The sequence below is a fragment of the Onychomys torridus genome, chromosome 4, assembly GCF_903995425.1.
Source record: "Onychomys torridus chromosome 4, mOncTor1.1, whole genome shotgun sequence".
NCBI lineage: Eukaryota > Metazoa > Chordata > Mammalia > Rodentia > Cricetidae > Onychomys > Onychomys torridus.
Window position 1 is genome coordinate 11,806,040 of NC_050446.1, and position 20,735 is coordinate 11,826,774.

At 53.0% G+C, this 20,735-nt stretch overlaps 1 protein-coding gene across 1 annotated transcript; it reads right to left on the reverse strand.

The window, feature by feature from the left end:
- Positions 1-1,044: 1,044 nt before the first annotated feature.
- On the reverse strand, positions 1,045-18,608 carry Dbh (dopamine beta-hydroxylase). The gene is made up of 12 exons (XM_036185730.1): positions 18,255-18,608; positions 15,813-15,959; positions 13,607-13,870; positions 12,691-12,867; positions 11,499-11,601; positions 9,451-9,617; positions 7,069-7,212; positions 6,781-6,819; positions 6,270-6,329; positions 3,137-3,264; positions 2,569-2,728; positions 1,045-1,553 (listed from the first exon to the last, which is right to left on the reverse strand). The coding sequence occupies exons 1-12, from the start codon at positions 18,603-18,605 to the stop codon at positions 1,422-1,424; spliced, it is 1,872 nt and encodes a 623-aa protein (XP_036041623.1). The 5' UTR covers positions 18,606-18,608; the 3' UTR covers positions 1,045-1,421.
- Positions 18,609-20,735: the final 2,127 nt, after the last annotated feature.

Genomic DNA, 20,735 nt, shown 5'->3' on the forward strand with positions numbered 1-20,735 from the left:
GTAGTCCCCATGAGCCTCAGTTTCCCTGTCTGTAAGTTGGTACACCACTAGGAGTAAAGTGACTGTGTTGAAGGTCAGGCTCCTCAGAGCTCCACGAGTCTTGCATTCTCTGGCTCTGGGCTACTCAGGCAGGCAGCCACAGAGGGAAGGCGCAGCTATGGAGACGAGCTGCCTCCCCCAGCTCAGGCTGTAAAGATGACGGAGGGCTGAGCGTTGCTCTGGGCTGTCAGACCTGGCATTTCACACCGATTACGCCCATGACTTATGGGTGCCTGGAACCATGATTCATACTACACAACGCCCCGAGAGCCCAGGCACCTTCGCTCCCCAGTAATGCAGTGCCTCGCTGAAGGGGAGGCAGCGCTTAGCTGATGTCCATGGTAGTGGGGGACACAAAGCTCATCCATCACCCCCCTCCCTGAGGAGCCTGGCCTGCATTTTGCTGAAATAGCTGAAAAGAGTCCAGTCTCCTTCTTCCTTCCAAAGCCATCAAAGAGCTGAGCTGGCCCTTAAACAGGAAATGAGGGAGAGAAGGACTCAGGGAGGGTAGAGGTGACTAGAATTATAGAAGCTGGCCTCACTCACACAGGGCAATGTGTGTGACACCGTAGGGCCCAGAAAGGCTCAGCAGAGGAGCAGGAGCATCAGCCCTGCCTATGGGTCCACAGTTAGTGCTAGGTGAGGGTGAGTCTCATCTTGTCTAAGAAGACCGAGGGTCAGACAGCTAAGTGGCTTGCCCTAGTCACTCCTTCATTAAAGGGCTAAGCCAAGCTTTCACCCACCTATCCCAGAGCCTGATCTGTCACCAGCAGGAGAAGCAACTGGTTCTAACCATTCCATTCCCTCACAGAGCCTGGTTCTAGCCATCTTGGCTCTCTGTGATGGAACTACTTGCTGGGGGGTTCCCTCTAGGTGGGTGAAAACATCTATTTACTCTGCCATGAAGCGAGTTCCCCTGGAGAGTCTTTAACTAGCTAAACGCCTTGTCCTGTCTTGTCACAGAGAAGCCACCCACTGGGAAACATGAGCCACTCTGCAAAGAGATGTTGAAGCAGTACTGTCATGGCAAACACCAGCACAAGTCACCATTGGAGGACCAACAGGGTGGGGATTGAGAGGCTTGGGGAGTCTGTACCCAGCCTGGCAAGGCTGTTCTGGAGGCAAGGTAGGTCCTGCAGTGCTGAATCTGGACCCCTGTAGCAAGTTGTCCTCACATGGAGGCAGCAGTGTGTCCAGGTCTGTTCTGTCCAATTGGACCTCATGGGATGGTGTCAGTCATGCAGGTGGCTCCAGGGTGACACGCTCCTTTCTTCTAGGTGAACAGCACTATTCTATGAAGGGGGGTCTTCAAAAGGGGGTTCACAGAGCTGGTGTGAGCCCACGGAAACATCATGAGGAGGGGCTGAAGAAAAGGTCCCTACTCAGCCTCTGCCCCAATTGATGCTGACCATGGTGGGGTTAGTGTGGCTCAGAGCCTGTTGGGCAGGGCAGTTTGGGGTGGGTTCTTTCAGCGTGGATGTTATTTCAGGCAGAGGCTGCAGATTCCACTCACCCTGTAAGGAAAGGACCAGGAGGTAAACTGAGGCTGGAGGGGCAAATCAGGGTGCTGTCTTGCTGATTGGGTTCTTGTCCTTAAATTCATTTTTCCCAAGCTGAACACTCCCCACCTCCTCCAAGTCACCCTTTGAGGGTTACCGCCGAGGATCCATGTCCTTTTTCAAGTTATTGTGTTCTTTAGTCAAGAACCTGGAGCCTTCCAAGCTCCTCCATCTCCATGCCTGCCCCTTCACTCAATTGTATACCCCGAGGAAAGGATGAGAATCCTTGGAGGCAGGTTGCAGTGTTAGCCACTGTCCTCCAACAAGGCTTTTACAAAAGCCTAGATCTAGCCACATCCAGCACTGTCCCAAACTGCTCTGGGGTGAGCAAGCCTCCCCTGTGGTATGGGTGTTCGGGTTAGCAATTAATCCAGCACCCAAATGCCGCCAGGAAGGACTGTTCAACCCCCCCTGCAGTGTCTGCCTCCCCTGCCTAATGCAGTAGGCTGGGTCTGCTGACCAGCGCTCTGGGATGGCACTGCTGCTGCCTGGCTCTGCTGGGAAATAAATTAGGTGCCTTTGAATCCCGGCGGGACTCAGATAAGGAGGGAGAGGCTGAGCTGTAGGGCTGTGGTGCTGTTGTCACAGAATGCTGGGTTCTTCCCCCGCACACACACTTTGGCCATAGCTCTATTTTTATGCCCTGGGGAGAATGCTGGCACACTCTCACACACCATTCATCATCCCCTGTTGCACTGTGCCCAGGCCTTCCTGGCAGTATTGCTGGCCTGTCCCCTTGCCATCCGTCTGTCTGTCTCTGTCACTATCTGGTTATTTTCCCCATCTCATGTGACTGCTTCTTGTCCGTGGTTCAGGGTGCCCTCCTCAACCCCCCTGGGGTTCCTCCTCAGGATCTGGGCGGACCTGGGACTGGAGGTTCAGGCAGCAGTGGGACTTGCTGGGAACTGGATAGGGGATGGCAAGTGCTGCATGCCTGCTGTGACCCACCACTCACAGTCCACTGTCGTACCTGGAAGCTGACCGCTGAGGTCTTGTTGCAATGCATGGAGATGGGGGCAAAGCGATACAGAGCCTTGAGCATGTCGCGGTTGTAAGAGTTCCAGGGCACAGAGGTGAACTGCTTGGGGACAGAGGCCTGAGGACAGGTGCAGACCTCCTCATTGTTGAAACTAGGAGGAAAGACAGTCACTCAGTTTAAAGATCTAGCAGAGGGAGGGAGACCCCGCACAGCTCCCAGCTGCTGTCCTTGGGTCACCTCCTCCCCAGCCTTGCCTCCTTTATCCACTGCCTAAGAAGCTGTCCTGGCCCTGCCTCCATCGCTTATGTCACCTTTGATTGTTGATAATGGCTGTTCTGGGGATAGCTTGTAAGCCAGGAGCCTGATTAGCGATGCCTGCCAGAGGCACCCCCAAGGACACATAGGTCTGATGGTATGCGTGCTGACTTTGCTCCGAGAACTTAGCTTGAATTCTTCATGATTGACCACCCAGCCTCCTAAGAGGAGAGGGCATGGGGCAGGGTGCAGAGACTATCCCTGCTGGGTTCCCAAGGACAGAAAGCAAGAAGCAGCCTTTCACCTGTTCACCTGGCGGAAGTATTTCTGTAGGTAGCCATCATTCACGGCACTCTTACAGAGCTCCAGCTCTGTCTGGGGGTAGTAGTGCACATAGTTGACACACATCTCCTCCAAGATTCCAAAGCCCCCCTGGAGGTGAGAGAAGATCCCGTCAGCCCTCAGCGCATCACGCTCCGCGGCAGTCTGCCTGCAGCTTTCTCTTGGCTACTTGTCCCCCAGTGCATTCATCTGCTTGCAGCAATGTGGCATCCGAAACCCCCACCCAGAATGGAGCCAGGAGGGAGGTCACCCTCTCATGGCATCTGCTAGTGGCGGGAAAGACAGAGACCCAGTAAATAAGCATCAGCCGGTGGGTGATAAGAAAACAGAAACTAAGAAACAGAGCTTCGCTGTTCTTGCTTTATGGGTCACAGAAACCGAGTCTTAGGGACCAGGGAACAAATGCTTGTGGTCTCCAGTGAGAGCTGACTTCCCTTCACATTGCAAACCTCTCTGGCCACTAGTCATTGGTACTTCAGAGGTGCTAGTACCTGGACCAGTCTCCAGTCCTCCACAACATAGGAGGGACGGAGTGGGTGACACCCCCACCACTTACTTGCTGCTCGTAGATATAGTGAACTGGCCCTGAGGGGGGGAGAGAGAACTCCACAGTAGGGTCAGGAACCAGGCAGAGAGCCCAGCCCAAGGCTGTCTCAGCCTCCCTCCAGGATCCTGGCTCTTTGTGAACATGATGTGGGAAGGGAGGTTTTATTTGGCCAGAACTGTTGAAGGGAGAAAGGCCTTCCCTACTCCATGACAGACCACAGGGAGGGTGCAGAGCTCAGCTGGCCTCTCCTTGAGTGGAGGGAGCCCGGGGTAGCTCTCTAGAGGTGTGGGAGAAGAAAGTTCACCAAAGAAGTTGGACTGGCCCCTGTTTCCTATGTGGGTCTTCCTGTGTGTTTACTTTTCCCCAGTCCTCATTTTCCAACTTTCATAGCCCTCAGTGGGCATGAGACTCCCCCACAATCTGCCCTCTCCCACCTAGCTCTGCCACCTCAAGAATGAGAACAGGGCTGGATGTTGGAGCAGGCTGCTTTCCCCTCCTCTCTCACTTTGGGATGGAAGCTGCATTTCAAAGGCCACCATCTCTCTGGATCCAAAGGTTGTCACAGCTGGGAAGCTCCTGCCTGCCTGCTGGGAGCTCCTATTCCCTCGGATCCCAGATGGAGCCACCCTCAGAAGTCATGAGGCCTAAATAGCCAAGGAGGTCCCTTGTCTTTGGGACTTGAACCTGAAGTCCTAGCACCTGAGATCTTAGGTGCTTGCTAGGCCGTGGCCATGAGCATCCTGAGACAAGCGAGGCACTAGTTCTCAGCCAAGAAGCTGGCAAGACAGGAATACAGCCCTGGCAGAAATGCCTCTGGCAGAGCAGGCCTGGGGCCTCTCTTCCACCAATGACTGGCAAGCACCTCCCCGCCCCCACCCGTAGCAGATGCACCTGCAGGAAGAAGATGATGCCTATGAAAGTTCAGGGTAAATGCTGGCCTTGGAGACTGGCATGAAACGAAGATGGATTGAATGTATGGAAAACAATCCCGTCACAGAAGGCTGCATATCATGCAAATCCAGTGATGAGAAATGTCCAGAATAGAAACATCTAGAGCAAATGGATCTGTGTTTGCTGAGCAAGGGGACCTGGAGGTGACAGCTGTGGGTTGACTGTGTGCATGGATCTGTGAATGTACTTCCAGGCAACGAGCTGCATACTTCACACACTTGAGCTGCGTGGTGTGTGACTCATCTTACCATAAAGCTATTTAAAGAACACACGTGAAACAGAAGGGGGACCCTGGACCTTGGCTGACGCCTTGGTACAGTGTGCAGAAGATAGTGTTACAGTATCGCTGGGAGTTCCTGGGGTGCAGAGGTGCCAGGGTGGGATGCAGCCCCAGGTCTGGCCCATTCTGAATGCCACACTTGATGTGTTAATTATTGGGTGCTCAAGGATCAGTGGGAAGGGATGGAGAGATGGCTCAGTGGTTAAGAGCTTTGGCTGCTCTTCCAGAGGACCTGGGTTCAATTCTCAGCACCCACATGACAGCCACAACTACCTGTAACTCCAGTTCAGGGGATCTGAAACCTTCAGACCAATGCACATAAAATAAAGTTAAATAATTTTTTTTTTAAATTGTAAGTGGGATTAATGGCTTGGAATAGTTGTGACCCTAGACAACTGTGGAAAGAATCCCTTTCCCTGCCCATTGGGTCCCAGATGGATGAGACATTTCCTGCACACCTCACCTCGAAAATAGCTCCCACAAGTGCTCCTCCTCCCTGGACTATCCACAGTCCAGCCACAATAAGACTCATGTCACTTCTCTGAACTGGCCAGCTGTACCCACCTTCCGTACCCACCTGCTGTACCCACCTGCCGTACCCACCTGCCGTACCCACCTGCCGTACCCACCTGCCGTACCCACCTGCCGTACCCACCTGCCATACCCACCTGCCATACCCACCTGCCGTACCCACCTGCCTGGCACTGCCCACATCTCCACCCTGTCACAGCTGAACATCTCCCCATCCTGAGAACCCTTATCTTCTGGGGCTTCTGCCACATGTCCCTGTGCAGAGCTCTTTCCCATCTCTCTCTGGCTCTTCCCCTGACCTCATATTCCTCCTGTCATTTCTGGCTGATGTCCTGGCTCTCGTAAAGTTTCTGTGACCCTGCCACTTTGCTTCTCCTATAGCAGATGTGGCCTGCCTCCCCAGGTGGATTTTGAGTTCCACAGTACTTCCTGGATCCTTCCCATGCCACAGAGACATTGAGCACGTGGATGCCAATGAGAACCCATTGTAGTGACTCTTAGATGAGACCGTATTGACAGTGTCACCTCCGTGTCTGACTCAGTGGGGCCAGTGTAGGGCCCAGCATGCTGCTTGGATAATAAGCACTGAGGATCCAGGGGAGGAGAATTGCTAGAGGTGGTCCAGAGGCCTAGCCTGAGAGTGTCCAGTCCATTTGGGGAGTGCGAAAGGATCAGTCCTGTCTCTGGCAGCCCACACTCAACCACAGGAGTGATTAGAAAGCTTTACCCAGACTCTGGGCCATTCGCTTTTCCAGGTGGGGGGCTGGAAAAGCCAGTGAGACTTACCACTGTGGCCAGCTTCCTGTCTTCCGTGTTGTATGTGCAAGAAGTGATGAGTACGTCCCCCTGAAGAGTGAGGTGGCAGACACATTAGCATCTGCCCACTCAGGACTTACAGATGTGCTCAGGCTCAATCTCATGGTGGCCCAGTCACTGTGATGTGTGATCTCCCACGAGAAGCCCAGAACCCTCCCCAATGAGGTTCACAATCTGTATCCCTGGGGCTTATATCTATCAGTGGCCTGGCAGCCATGTCAGAGCTCCAGCTTTGCATGGGCAAGGACTGCATCTTGGCACCCCCATCTCTCTCCAGCATTCTCAAGGTGGGACTGTAATTCAGCTGAAGCTAAAAGGCAATGTCCCCTCTGTACCATGAAGTCCACATGGACCTCACCCAGGCCTGTTATGCCTGTCTTGGGACTCTCTCCTGCCCTACTTCTTCCTCTGTCTCTCTTTTGGGCACAGTGTCCCCCAAGTATCTCCTGCCCCAGCCCATCTGTCCCTGCTGGACACTCACCGGGAAGACAGACACAATCTTCTTCAGCATTCTGATCTCCTGGAGTGGGGAAGAGAGGAGATGGAAGAGAGCTGTGAGCCCTGGTTCAGCTACCCCGAGTTAGCAATTCTGCCCCAGTCTCTCCAAGGAGTCAGGACTAAGTGTGGACTCCAGTCAACACTTAAGATCAATCGAGTTGTCACCAAGACATTGTTGACACCCAGAAGCTTGGGCCAGGGTTCACCAAAGGTTAGAGGACAACCCTGGGAAGCAGAAGGCCCAGGAGGCTGGTGACAGGCAGGTCCCCACCTGGAAGTGGGGGCTGTAGTGGTTGTCTCTGTTCACAACCTTCCTCTCTTGGCCATTCCGAGCGAGCACAGTGACCACCTTCCTGCCAGTCAGGTGTGTGTGGAGCTGTGAGGCGAAGATGTGGATTCCAGAGGGCGGCAGAGCCTGGCGGGGGGGGGGGGGCAGAGTCAGACCCAGAGCTGAGGCAGCATCCCTTGGCTTACCAGAACATTTGTTTTTTTCTAGATGATTCTCTCTGATCTCTATCATAAAACTGCCAGAGAGTAGCTTGTTTAAGAGTGTACTGTGGCCAGAAGCCCAAGACTTTGAAGCAGCAAGCCCCAGCTAGCAGCCAGACCTGAATGCATTCAGGGTGGATGGCACCCTTGTCCTTTGGTCTCTTTGGGGTGCCTGAGGACTGAGTTCTCTTTCTCCTCAGCCAGCAGAGGCCCGTTCCCTGTTGGCAGGACAGGACCCCCTTCTCTGGGGGTTCCCTGTCAATGACGTTCTGCAGTTCTCATCATGTTCAGGGGCCCCAGCAGGCCTTGGGGTGCCCTGCGCATAACAAGAGGCTATATTCTGAGATCACATGACCCCGGTCGATAGCAATGATGCTGACCACTAAGCCAGAGGGGAAAAGATAGCCAGTCCTTGTGGGAAGCCTCCCTTCCTCATTAACGCATGAGGAAGTCTTCCAGAGAGCAGAAGTTTTCCTAATCTGTGTTCACATCTTTAGATACTAAGTTTTCTCAGACACATTGTACGTGGTGACTTTCCGCCACCCTGCTGCCCTGCCATGGTCCTCCGTGCCTTTGATGCTGACACCCAGAACTGAACCCTCTGTCTTGCTCTTCACATTGTGGGTATCTTGATTCCTCTTGCAATGAAAACCAGGGGCCTTCATGACTACATCTGTGACAGCATACATGCTGAGCCAGGGACCATTGCTAAGGAGCCAGGGATGCAGGTGTGTGTGTGGGAATGTGGACACAGGTTTCAGAAGCCAGCAATCACTTTTCTGACCTGTCTGTTTTGACTAGGGAGGGAGGTTGATTTCTCATCCTGGCCACAGGCTAAAGTCTTTGATTGCATATAAGAACCAATGTGTCCAGCATCTCAGCCTGAGAACACTGGGCCTAGTTAGTACTTGAAAGACCAGGTGCTTGGGTAGGGAGGACCCAAGAACAGGTGTCATCCCGCGAGTATGCTGGGAATGGAAATTCACTATGAGCTCTGTGACAAAGCAGTCTGGTTCTGTGATGCAGCTTTGGGATCTGTGTCCTCTCTTGGCAGACCTGGGTCTTCCTGTCTGTGATCCAGGCCTGTCTTCACTTCCCCAACAGGTCACTGTAAGAAGCAGCAGCCAACAGAGAAGTCACATCTGTGACAGCAGAGGAGCTCCAGAAGTAAGGCCCATGGCAGCCAGCCAGAGATCCTTACAAGGGGCAAGAGCAGATGTTGGCAGACGTGAACAGAGGCTACGGACAAGGAAGAGCTCTAGTCTGTGCACTTGCCCGCCTCTTCAACCGTGGGGGAATACCACAACTGTATGAGTGGGAAGGCATCACAGACAGACAGTCTAGAGGGGTTCTGTGAGATCCCCACGGGTGCCTGTCACTACCCTTACTGAGACCTGTGGCTCCTCTAGATCTCCATGGCTGGACATGGCTCACACCAGATCCATTGCAGATTACTGCTAGGTGAGAGGTGAGCCCAGACAAGACAGCATCCCAGCTGAGGATCAGATCCCGGCATGGCTAGGAATTGCTACCTACTGACTGCGGAAGCCAAGGCCCCATCTGATTTACCCTGCAGCTTCACCCAGGGCCTGTACAGCCTCAGGGACACCGACACTTTACTGCCTCCCCTTGTCCCTGCTAGGTGGTAAAGCATGCATGGTATGATGGGGGTTGGGCAGCCTGTAAAAGGTGAGTCTATTTGGAAGCTTTGATAGTCCCATAACAAAAGCAGATAAAATGTGTTTATGGGGTTACTGGAGAGGTGGCTTAGCTGGGAAGAAAGCTTGCTGTTCCTCCAGAGGACTTGGGTTCCCAATGCTCTGGTCTGGAGGCTTACAACCACCTAACTCCAGCTCCAGGGGATTCAATGCTCTCTTCTGGCCTCCGGAGGAACACACACATACACACACACACACACACACACACGCACACGCACACGCACACGCACACGCACACGCACACGCACACACACACGGCATATAACCACACACATAAATAAAAATTAAAAGTGGCACATGGAAGTGTGGGTGCATAGGCATGGCCCAGTTCTTGCTGCAGAGGGGGATGCAGGGCCTCAGACAACCTTGATTCCAGGTCAGGGGTCCGGAGCCCTCATGTTGCCCTCCCCTGGTCAGCGCAGGAAGCAGAGGACCAGTCCACTCACCATCATGGTACACTTGTCTGTGCAGTAGCCAGTCAAGACAAATGCAGTCTCCTGAGGGGGGATGGCCATCACAGGCGTGTACACTAGGCCCAGCTCCATGATGCCTGCATTGAATTTCCGGAGACTGCCCGTGTAGTATAGGCGGATGCCTGAGGAGTCATGCCGGCCTGGGGAGGAGGCATGTAGTAAGCAGCAGCCCCTGAGGCACCCCTTAGGGAACAGTGTGCTTGGTCACCCTTTCTGATTGAAGAGAGCAAGAGAGAGTGGAGCCAGAAGCCGCTCTCAGGTCACCTGTCACCTCTCTGGGAGTTTGTCCTGGTAAGGACCATTGTTCCCATTTACGATGGAGAAACTGAAGCTGAAGGCCGTGTGGAAGACGCTGCCTAAAACCAAGTCTGGAAAACATCCAAACTGGGCCCCAAACCCAGGACAGGCTGGCTGGGATGCAGGATGTTGCTAGTGGGCCCTGGTCATCTTCTGCTCATCGAATCTGAGAGTACCTCCTTCTGTGCCGTTTCCAACACCTCCCCCACCTCACCCCAACAACATCCAAACTCAAACAGCCCCTGTGTCTCTGGGCTGGTGACATCAGAGGCAAATAATAAAAAGAAGCAGCAATTGGTTAAAATTTAGATGGGGATTAAATAATGAGATAATCGTGGATTTTGATATTAATAGAAAAGCAGCCTGTCTCAAAATTCACCAACTGACAGGAGCACCCTTATATTTGTCAAAAGATCCATAAATACATGCAGACAATCAGGGAAGACAGACTTCCCTGATGCCTAAGGAGTTTTCAAAAATCCATTTGCTCTCAGGTCTTAAATGAGCAATAAATCCCCTATGGTGCTCAGGCCCCAGCTGCCTCTCGCCTTCCCTGCATGCTGTAGATAATTCCTGTGGCGGCAGAGGCATTGCTTATACAGCCAGAGGGAAAGTCACTTGTGTCATTGAATTTGCACAACCAGTGTTCACACCCGGCTGGGAGCTGGGTGCAGGAGCCGTTCCAGTTTCTTTCCGGCCACTGTCTGTATCTATCAGGTCCCTTCTGCTCCTCATTCACATAGATGAAGATAAGTGTTGTTCAAAAGGAAAGAGAGAGGAAGAGAAAGGTGGAGGGGGAGAAAGGGAAGGGAAATGGGGTACATTTTATGGAAAATGAGGTACAAGAGCAAAGAAATGTTTAGTTTCTGATGTGATGCCCTTTGTCAATCCCCTTAATGACCCACTCAAGTTGCTCACCTTCAGGCATGTGGTGATCTAGCCATAAGGATGACTTCCCTTGTCCTTACCTGGGAATGTGCTATGCATGCGAGATCTTTACTAAATGTTACCAAAATTCCAGTCACATCACCACACACACACACACACACACACACACACACACACACACACACACACCTTGTCTGTCTTCTAGAAGCTCCTTGCAGCATGGATCTGTCTTGTTCACCTTGAGATTCTCTTGCCTAACACAGTATTCTCAGGCCCAACAGGCCACCTCCTGCTTTTCTCCAGCTCTATGCAGGCAGGATAGAAACAGGTGGGCAGGTGTGGTCCTGCCCTGGGCATTTCTAAACTAACTGGACACCTTGGGTTGTCTAAAAATATGACATGAACTGGGGAAAGAACCTGGTCCAGAGCAGTCAGTGCCTGGCTGGATTGGCCACAGGCAGGGTCCTGGTCTTTAGGATCTAAGGTCTGCTCTGCCACCCTGGGAGGAGGTGGACTTGACATTCTGCCCATTCCATGGAATTTGTGAAGCTCTGTCTTCACTGAGTGCTCGGGTTCTCAACAGTACAGCACTAAGCCCTGCCCCCAGGGTCTATGGCAGACATCACTAATCAGTTAGAGCACTGGTTTCGAGGGGTCCACCAGAACCCAGAACCGAGGATTCCGTAGGCTGCTGATTACAGTAAAGCAGACGAGAACAAAGCTCTCATGTTGTCTCTGGCGCACATGTGCCTTGTTTACTTTCTGCCTGGACAAGCTGCACCCAAGCGTCTCTGAGAAGATGGAGCAGGTTCGGAAGAGGTGCTCTCAACACCTACCTTGTATGTTCCGTGGATTGTGGTAGTGAACTTCCAGTCGGAGATACCGGGAAGACCCCAGGCCCCCAACAGCAACACCAGCTTCCTCTGGGTAGTAAAATGCCTGTGTGGAATGGAAGTACAAGACAGAGGTCTTTGGGGGAGCCTGGGACAAACAAGCCCAGCTTCTGGAGCTTGAGCAGAAATTAGTAATATCAGCAAGTGGCTGGATTAGAAGACTGCTCTCCTTTGCTGTCACACACAGACGGTCCTATCAGGAGGGCACTGAGCCTGGGCTGAGCTCCCTCCCAGACCCTCCCGTCCTGCCCTCACCTCCTCTGGCCTGGGGCAGGGAAGGGGTTTGATGAGACTCTTGGGCATAGTCTGTAGACAACTTGCCCTGCCTCGGGCAGCCACAGGATCATGCTGTGCACAGAACCCAGATCTCTGCAGTGATGTTAGTACCTGTGAGAGGTGTACATTCGTGCTCATGTGCATTTTCACAGAAGGCTAGAAGGAGCCTTTGTGGCCCCAAAGAACAGTGAAGCTTAAGCATCGTGGAGGCGACTGGGGCTGTTTGGAGCCTACACTCTGCTGATGGCCTGGTGCACCCCCTTTCTGTCTCTCTCTTTCAGGTCCTTTTAAGATGTGGTTTTGCAGAGATGGGTGCAGGCAGTTAGAATCCTGAGGATGCCAAAGGAGGTCTGGGGATGGTGTGGCAGTGTCCTAAGTAACTTTAAACTGTCAAATTGACAAGGCCTAGAATCATCCTGAGAGAATATCAGCTGTGGGATTACCTGCATCAGATTAGCCTGTGGGCATATCTATGAAGTTTGTCTTGATTCTTACTTGATATTAGGAGGTCGAGCTTGTGAGCTCATCTATGAGGTTTGTTTTTCTTTTTAACTGATATAGAAGGCCAAGCCCACTCTGGGCAGCGCCATTCCCTGGACTGTGTAAGAAAGCTGAGTATAAATTGGCCTGCAAACCAACTAGTAAACGGCATCCTCCAGGGTTCCTGCTGTACTTCCTTGGCTATGAGTTCCTTGGTTAGAGGGGATGTATAGAATATCGGTCAGGCCTGCCTTGAGTTCCTGCCTTGACTTCTGTCAGGGATGGACTGTGACCTGGAAATGTAAGCCAAGTAAATCCTTTCCTCCCCTTATCCCAACAGGAAGCAAACCAGAACAAGCATAGAGCAATATGCACATACCTTGGCACCCAGGGCCCATGCGGCCAACACGTGGCGACAGTAGTTGAGTCGGTCAGGCTTCATTTTAGAGTCACAGGATCCGTTGTACTGAGGGATGCTCTCAAACTCAGCTGCACATTGGAAGACCTCCATGTGGTGCACCAGGGCCTCATTGCCCTCAGTGACAATGGCCTCATACTGCAGAGGAACAGACACCCTGAGCTGGGAGCCCAGGACCTGACTAACCCTCCCATTCTGCTGGACCAGCTGGTCCTCATCTGCTCAGCTATAAATATAAATGAGAAGGGTAAGTAAGGCAGCCATAGGTATTGAGGATTGTCAATCCAGAGTCAGGAGGTACTGGAACCCATGAAGAGCTCTGGGGAAGAGAGTGGGGACCCACATAGACTATATCCTGATAAGATGGAACTAGGGAGGCAGCTGTCCTTGTGTGTCTGGGGTGACTCTGGGCCCCCGGGAAGCAAGATCCATTGGGAAGCAAGATGGCCTCCAAGTTAGAGCCTGGGGCCTTAAGCACAGCTGCACAACCAGGCTACTCTTGGTTGTGTGACCCTGGGTACTCACATGACCTTGATGGGTTATTCTTCCTCTTCTAGAATAGGGACAGTATCTGGTTCTGGGTACCACTGTGATGAAGTCCCTAGTTGCAACTTTGGAGCAATTGAGTTGAGCTACTTTTACGTGAGGAGAGGTTGCCTGAAAAACTGACAGCAGTTCTGGCCTCAAGGGCAATTGCAGAAATAAAAAATTATTGCTTTGGTCCAGGCCCTGAGGCAGACAGTGACAGGGTCACAGAGGACCAGTATGTCTGAGCTGCTTCTAAGGCAGTCAGGCCAGTACGTCAGACTCAAACACTAGGAGGACCACAGTAGCTCTTGGCCCTGGTGGAAAGCAGAGCAGCTGGACCCTCGTGTACCTTGACGATGTGGCGGCGGCGTTCAGAGAAGTCTGGGGGCAGCACAAAGACATAGCACCAGTATGTGGTCTCATTGTCGGGGATGAGGATGTCAGGGGCTCGGATCTCTATGGTTTGCACATCCGCAGGCATGGCTGGAGTGGGGACCTCAGCCTTGAGAAGCTGTACGCGCTGCAGGCCTGTATTCAGGCTTGAGGTGTTGATGGCCTCCAGAGACTGGAATGGCTGCTCCAGGATCCCATACACTAGGTGGACAGTGTCATCCTGTAGCCCAGACAGAACCAGTCTGTTGCACACTCAGCCAGCATAGATGGATTCAGTGGTGAGTGAAGGGAACCATGCTCCTGCCCATCCACTCCTACCCAGGCAAAGCTCCTCACTGTCTGTCAGCTTGGCAAGTGAGAAGACTTTGAAGCTCTGCCTGGCCCCAGGTTGCTTCTGGAATCCTGTCTCCACCCAGTCAAATACCCTTTTGTCTTTCTCACACACACTTTGCATTTGCTTAGCATCCATTTATCATCCAACCACTGGGCCCTGCTGTGAGGCAGGGTGGGACACTTGCTTCCTCTATGAATGAACCCCAGGGTCACAGTGGGGGGAGGGGGCAGGGAAGTGGTACTTCTTCTGATTGGTTTACACCAGAGGGGTTGTGACCACTTAGGGAGTGAAGAAACCAGTCTGAGGAGCCCTGAGTTTGGTAATGTATTGTGTGACACCGTTTCCCTCAACCTCCAGGAGCTGGACATGTAAAGCTCTGTAGGACATTGCCATGCTGGAGGGCCCAGCCAGACCACAGAGATGGAGCTGGCTCAGTTGCTATGGATGGAGACTGGTGGCTTTGGGTGGATATGTTGCTGGAAATTCCTGCAGCCTCTTTCTGGATACTGATGGATGTACACTCATGGTAGGCAGCTGGTGTGCTCTGGTTGGTAGGAGCTCCACAGACTGATCTTGAGGAGGACACCTTGCAAGTTCTATGCAGAAGTCTTTGACCCCAAAACATGCAAACAACCTGCCCTATGGCATATTCTCGAAGGTCCTCTGACTGCTCTTGCCTTGCCTACAGGAGGGTGGGGACTCAGATGACCCATTTCCAATGGCCTTGCTCTAGTCTCTGTGCCAAGAGCTCCTGGGTTAGTCTGTCTGCTCCCTGGCCTCAATTCCTCATCTGTTTTCTTGGATTCTGGATTTGTCTGTTTGATGTCCATTAATCAATCACAGGTCAAATGACCAGAGTTACTTACCTCATCCCTGAGATCCAGCCTTAGAATGGGTGTAAACTGCCTTCCAAGTCCTGTAGCCCAGGGGAGCCCAAATCACCAGGCTTTGCTCAACCCTCTACTCCAAGCTAGCATCTCTCCCTGCCCTAAATTGCTTCAAGGCCAGGCCTGGCAAGCAGAGATCACCCCTGCAGCTCAGAAGAGTCAGAGTTATCCAGACTGGTGCTTCCTAGGCCCCTCCTAGCCTTTGCCCAGTCGAGCCCATTGTCAGGGTTCTGCCCTTGCTTCTACCTAGTGACTGACCCTGGTACTTCCCACATGCTGTGGTGGCCCCTCCCTAGCACTGTGAGTAGTAAGTCTCTTACTACATGGCACCAGCATCTCCACTCTGTCTCTCAGCCACAACCACAAATTACAGCAGAGATAGAAACTGCCGACCCCTGCCAGTATGGACAGGAAAGATTAACTAAGATAATAAGAATGCCAGGGTCAAGCCTTTTCCTAACTGTGGAGCAGCTGAGAAGCCCGGGTTTGGAGCTATGTTGCAGCCATGAAGTACACAATCAGGCCTTCCATGTTGGGAATCCAGTAGCTCCCAGCCTTATAGACAGCAGACTGAGGTTTAAGGGAGAAAGGGACCGGCCTTGAGCTTGGGGTAGAAAGCCAGGTATGCTGGGCTCTGTACAGAGTTCTACCTGACACAGTGATGGGAGCAAGATAGAAATACACCCCGGAGCAAGAGGGTTCCCGAACAACACTCACATCCGGAAGAACATTGACTACATGTCCACAGGGAGCTGCTTCATTGGAGACTTCGTGCTACTTGCTGGACTGCCTCTCAAGACAGCTTCCACGTGCTGAGTGGACTCTCTCTCCCTCTGTGTGGGCCCCACCTCAGGCTTCCCAGGGAGAGAGGGCCCTTGGTCAGACACTGTAGGATGCAGGGACAGTTCAGGCAAACTGTGCTCCTGGACCGGACAGCCTACCTCAATGAGGTAATCCTTGGGGTCACAGGTGACAAAGGGTCTCTTGAAGAGCAGGGATAGGCCATCTGAAGTCCTCTGCACCTGGAGCAGCTGGTAATCCTGCTGGGCATCCAGATGGATCTGCCCCTTCTGATCACTCCAGGCATCCTGCAGAGACAGGCTCAGGGTCTGAGCAGGAAGGAGCACATGCATGGCAGAGTATAGTTGCTCTTCTTCAGCAGAGATCACATCCACTACCCCTAGTGAGTCACCAGCTCCACGGCAACACCCAGTGGGTGAATCTGACTCCTGTTGGATCTTATCTGTCCCATTCTTTTTCAGTGGTGGTGTGTGTTTGCAAGGTGATCAGTCCACCCTTGACCCGAGTTTCCTGGCACCCATATCACCTTCTGTCACCCATCCTGCCTGAAGCTGCAGCCCAATCCAGCATCCTTCCAACCTGTCACACATGAGCCAGGTGCCTGGGAACCTCAGGGACAGTCAGGCATACTGATTCTCGTGAGACGTGAAGAACTGTACTGCACTGTTAAGGTGGCCAAGGCTTCTGACAGGAGTGCACCCCAGGGTTAGAAATTTGAGACTAGAGCCTTGAACCCAGGCTGATGACGATGAACCCAGAGTGGAAAGAGGCAGGTCAGCATTTAAGGTGGCACTCACTCCCAGGCGCCAACCCCACACTTGCACAACACTGAGAGCAAAAGGTGCCTTAAATACTGTACCCTAGGAATCTCTTACTTCACTTTAACACCAGCCTTGCTTGGAGAGAGTAAACTGAGGCCTGGGCTGGGCAGGCTACCCTAGCCACACTGGAAGCTGGAGTAAGTATTTCCCCAGGATATTTCCTTGCACCTTGATCACTGGTCCAGTTTCTCTGCCTTCCCCTGCAGGGCTCCAGGCCAGTGCAAGGGAGGCGGGCTGTAGGAGGGCATCCAGTGTGGGGCCCTCCTTCTAGGTTCACGAACACCGCGTGCCTCTACTGTGAGGATTGTCTGGGCTGTTTCTATTTAGTCCTACCTCCAGGCTGCCATCACATCTGAAGGAAAGCGAAGGCAAGGAGTTGGCGAAGATTTCCCCTGAGGACAGCAGCAGTGTGGGGAAGCTCCTGCTGGGGACCCTGCTGACTTGCAGCAGTGGGACCAGACAGGCAGCTGGGAATCTAGAGTGTGCTCCTGAGCATGCTGCTGCCCAAGGAGCCCCACTTCGGACATTTGTGTTCACAGGAATTCGTTGTGCAAATGGACCTGGCAGGGTAGAGAAGTGAAACACCAGACCCTCCATGGCTGTGGGAGCTGCAGCATGGAGAAGCTGCCTGGGATGGGCAAAGGAGGGTCCCTCTGGGGCCCAGCAAGGCTCTTCTGTCTCAGACAGGGTTGTGACTGCAGAGACACTGCAGCCAACCCTGCTCTGTCACCCTGCCTGACAATTCTGAGCAAATGACTGGCCTCACTATGAAACAGGTACCATGGCTGCCCTGCTCAGGTCAAGAAGGCATCCCCTAATCAGGTGTAGTGGTTCACACCTGTAACCCCAACACTGAGGAAGCTGAGGCAGGAGGATTAACACACAGTTGAGGTCAGCCTGGTATGAAGAAGGTATGTCCTGCATTGATAAGGAAAATCTATGACCATCCTTTCCCTGTGGGTGTAGAGAGTTAGATTCCATCCCCCTAAAGAGGCCATGATGGTCAGTCCCCTCTGCAGAGGAAGGGGCAGCAGGGCCCCAGAAGATGTCTGTAGGGGGTCTCCCCACTCTGCTGACTCCTGTAGCTTCTTGGGGTCCGTGAAGCCTGCCCCGGTATATAGGAGACCTCCTTAGCCACCCTTGCAGGCAGACATTGAGGTAGATTTTGAGAAGAAGGAACCAGTTGCATCCTCTTGGCCTAGGTTCAGCTTGTGTGGTGAGGGTGAGGGTGAAGGTGGAGTTGTCTTACACCTGAGTTGTGGTGTATCTGTGTCTACTTCTGCCACTGTCGAGTATAGCACAGAAGGCTTGTGTGTGTTGTGTCCCAGGCGGGGGTGCATTCTGCCTGCTAAAATAAGCCACATGCCACCACCTGGCCCACAACAGGTGTGCGTGTACTGGCAATGTGGCATGGAATTGTTACTTGTAAAACTGGTGGATACGGAGGGTCTGTACTCACATAGCAGGGGGTGCCGCCTGGCATGTGGGTCCTCCATATGTGCTTACCCTTCTTGGGATTGCTGCATGCGTTATTTGGAAGTGCAGTCAGGTACTGCAGGAAGAATCTGCTAACCATTTCATCGTCTAATGAGTGTGCCTATGATGCTGACGGGGGTGCACAGGCTCAATTCAGACCATTGACCTCAAACACAGAAGCAGTAGGCAACTTCCCTTTGTTGATTGTGGGGCATGGCTGTATGAAGTCTGTCAGCTGGGGGGTATGGGCATGCAGGCAGGCTAGCAAGGTGGGAGAGGACTCACCGCAAAGTAGGATCTGTTCCCATCAGTCCAGAGCATGATCAAATCAGCGTTCTCCATCTCACCTCGATCTGACATCCCAAAGAGAACCCCAGCCCTCAGCCCTTGCACCTGCAGCTGGAAGTGGATGATCTCCTGGACATAGCTTATGTTCCATGAGAGCTCCAGGATCCCCTCGGGGTCCAGAGGGATGTGGTAGGGGAAGGAGCTCTCTGGAGGCTCTGAGCTCTGCAGGGCAGCCACCAGGATGACCAGGAAGATGGCCACAGCAGTACTATACATGGAAGCTGCCTCACGAACACTGGGGCTGGGGAGGCTGCTCCAGCAGTGCTGGTGGGTGAGGTGAGCTTGCATGGCTGGGATGAACACACCAGCCCCACCGGGGTATTTATGCCTGTCCAGTGGGGTTGGACCAGGCTTCTCCTAATCACATTTGTCTGGTGGGGAATTCAATTGTCCTGGTGGCCCTCCCACCAGCCAGTGCCCTGGGGCAAACACTTTGCTCCCATCCTCCCTTAATTGGCCCTAATGACACAGGACATCATCAGGAGAGTCAAAGCAGAATGGCTGATGTCTTCCCACAACTCTCTGACGCCTGTTGGAGCAGCTACTCTGCAGCCATAGGTCCTAAGGACTCCTTCAGCCAGGCCCCAATGACTGCTGCCCAGGCAGCCAGGTACCATGCCCTCTCCACGTGATCCAACTGAGGTCTGAGGGTGACGGTGAGTGGTGGGCTCCCGGCTCCTGTTTTTACAATACTGGAGGGTGGACAAATTTCAAACTAAAAATAAAAGACAGTCCCCAAATAGTCCATGTTTAGACACTCTCTCCAAGGCCTGCTGTTCCCACTTTTTCTCCCGTTTCCCCACGGGCTCCAGCTGGCGCCACGGCTGCTACAGAAGGAGTGGGTGTGGAGATGGGGTACAGATTGGTGTGGGGTGTCACTGGGGAAGATGGCACAGGGCAGGCAGGAAGGGAGGTGAATGGACAGGTGGGCACTCAGTGAGGGGCATGGCTGTGGGGACAGTCCTTAGGGAAAAGGAGGGTGAGGGACACTCCTGTTCCTCTCTCTCCAAAGCTCTCAAAGCCAGGGCTTCCTCTTGCCTCTCGGGCCATGTGGCCCCAGTCTTCTCCATTCTTACCACAGAGCCTCTGCACCGTTTGACCACCAGTCTGAAGAGTCCATCTTCCCGTTGCTCAGTCCTGTCCTGTTTAATAATGAGAAGCAGTTGGACGGACATGCACGGCTGCCTCCCCCACCCCCAAATCCTACTTTGCCTCCTGCTTGCATCTGAAGCCACCCACCTCTGCGATTTCAGGTCCCTCCAAACGAGCTGTGAGTCCTTCCCTCCTTCCTTCTCCCCCTCCTTCCCCTCCTGCTTTCTCAGAAACACAGTAGCTCAGCCTGAGCCTCTGGCAGCAAGGCCTATCCTGCGCTGAGCTCTGTCCCACAGAGGAAAGGGGACCTCAGTCCTGCACACAGGTGAGATTTCCAGACAGTCCCTGCCTTGCCCTGGAAGCTGAGAGGCAGAAGGTCCAGGGGTAGTAGGCACATTGTTCTGCACAAGCCAGGACAAGAGTCACAGGCTCTGAGGTGGGGGTGTGCTTAGCTTAGCCACAGCCTGGGGTCCCCTGGGGCAGTGAGGCTCCAGGCCCTCCCAGTGCTCACAAGAAAGGCAGGAGCCTGGCTGCAGCAAGTTGAGTCCCTTTCCTGGATCCAGGATGAGAGCAACAGTTGCGCTCCGTTCTCAGAGGAGGAGAGGCACGGTTCTTAGTAAACAGCAGAGTGCCGCACACACGTTTATTTTTAACAGATCCAGAAAGCGCTCCCGTTCTGCAGCCTGGAACAAGGCTGGAACGCCGGCAGAAGTGATTCAGCCAACTTCAGAGGCAACAATTACCCAGTCCTGGTAGTCAGCAGGAGAGGGAAGCAGGCCTGCCTGCTTTACGGCCTTTGAGAACCCGGCCTGCGGTTGTCCCCATCTGACACACAAGGGGAGAAAGCCACAGAGAGGGTTAGATGGGTATCCAGGGTCACACAGCCACGAGGGGCAGGGCAGAGCAGGATAGGACAGCATTAAGGGGTCCCAAAATGGGTTCTCTTAGCAGAATAAGGGGTAGCAGGTACACCCTGACAATCAAGGAGTCATGAGGATGTGCTGACCAGAAATACAACGTGGAAGAAAAACCAGAGGTTGAGGCAGAGCCAGCAGGGCCCACAGGTATCTATAGTCAACTCTCCTCGTATCTCTCCTCTCTCTCTCTCTCTCTCTCTCTCTCTCTCTCTCTCTCTCTCTCTCTCTCATCTATCTACCTATCTTTATCTATCTATCTATCTATCTATCTATCTATCTATCTATCTATCTATCTACCTACCTATCTTTATCTATCTATCTATCTATCTATCTATCTATCTATCTATCTTTGAAATAGGTGCTCACTTTGTAGACCAGGCTGGCCTTGAACTCACAGAGATCTGTCTGC

What these genes read in the sequence shown, in the direction of transcription:
- Dbh (XM_036185730.1), bottom strand. Translation starts at nt 18,605, where the DNA reads ATGCAAGCTCACCTCACCCACCAGCACTGCTGGAGCAGCCTCCCCAGC. An exon ending in GCCGCCGCCACATCGTCAAG is followed by an intron (nt 12,868 to 13,606) that starts GTACACGAGGGT and finishes GTTCCTCTGCAG; the next exon opens with TATGAGGCCATTGTCACTGA. An exon ending in AGATTGTGTCTGTCTTCCCG is followed by an intron (nt 6,330 to 6,780) that starts GTGAGTGTCCAG and finishes CTCACTCTTCAG; the next exon opens with GGGGACGTACTCATCACTTC.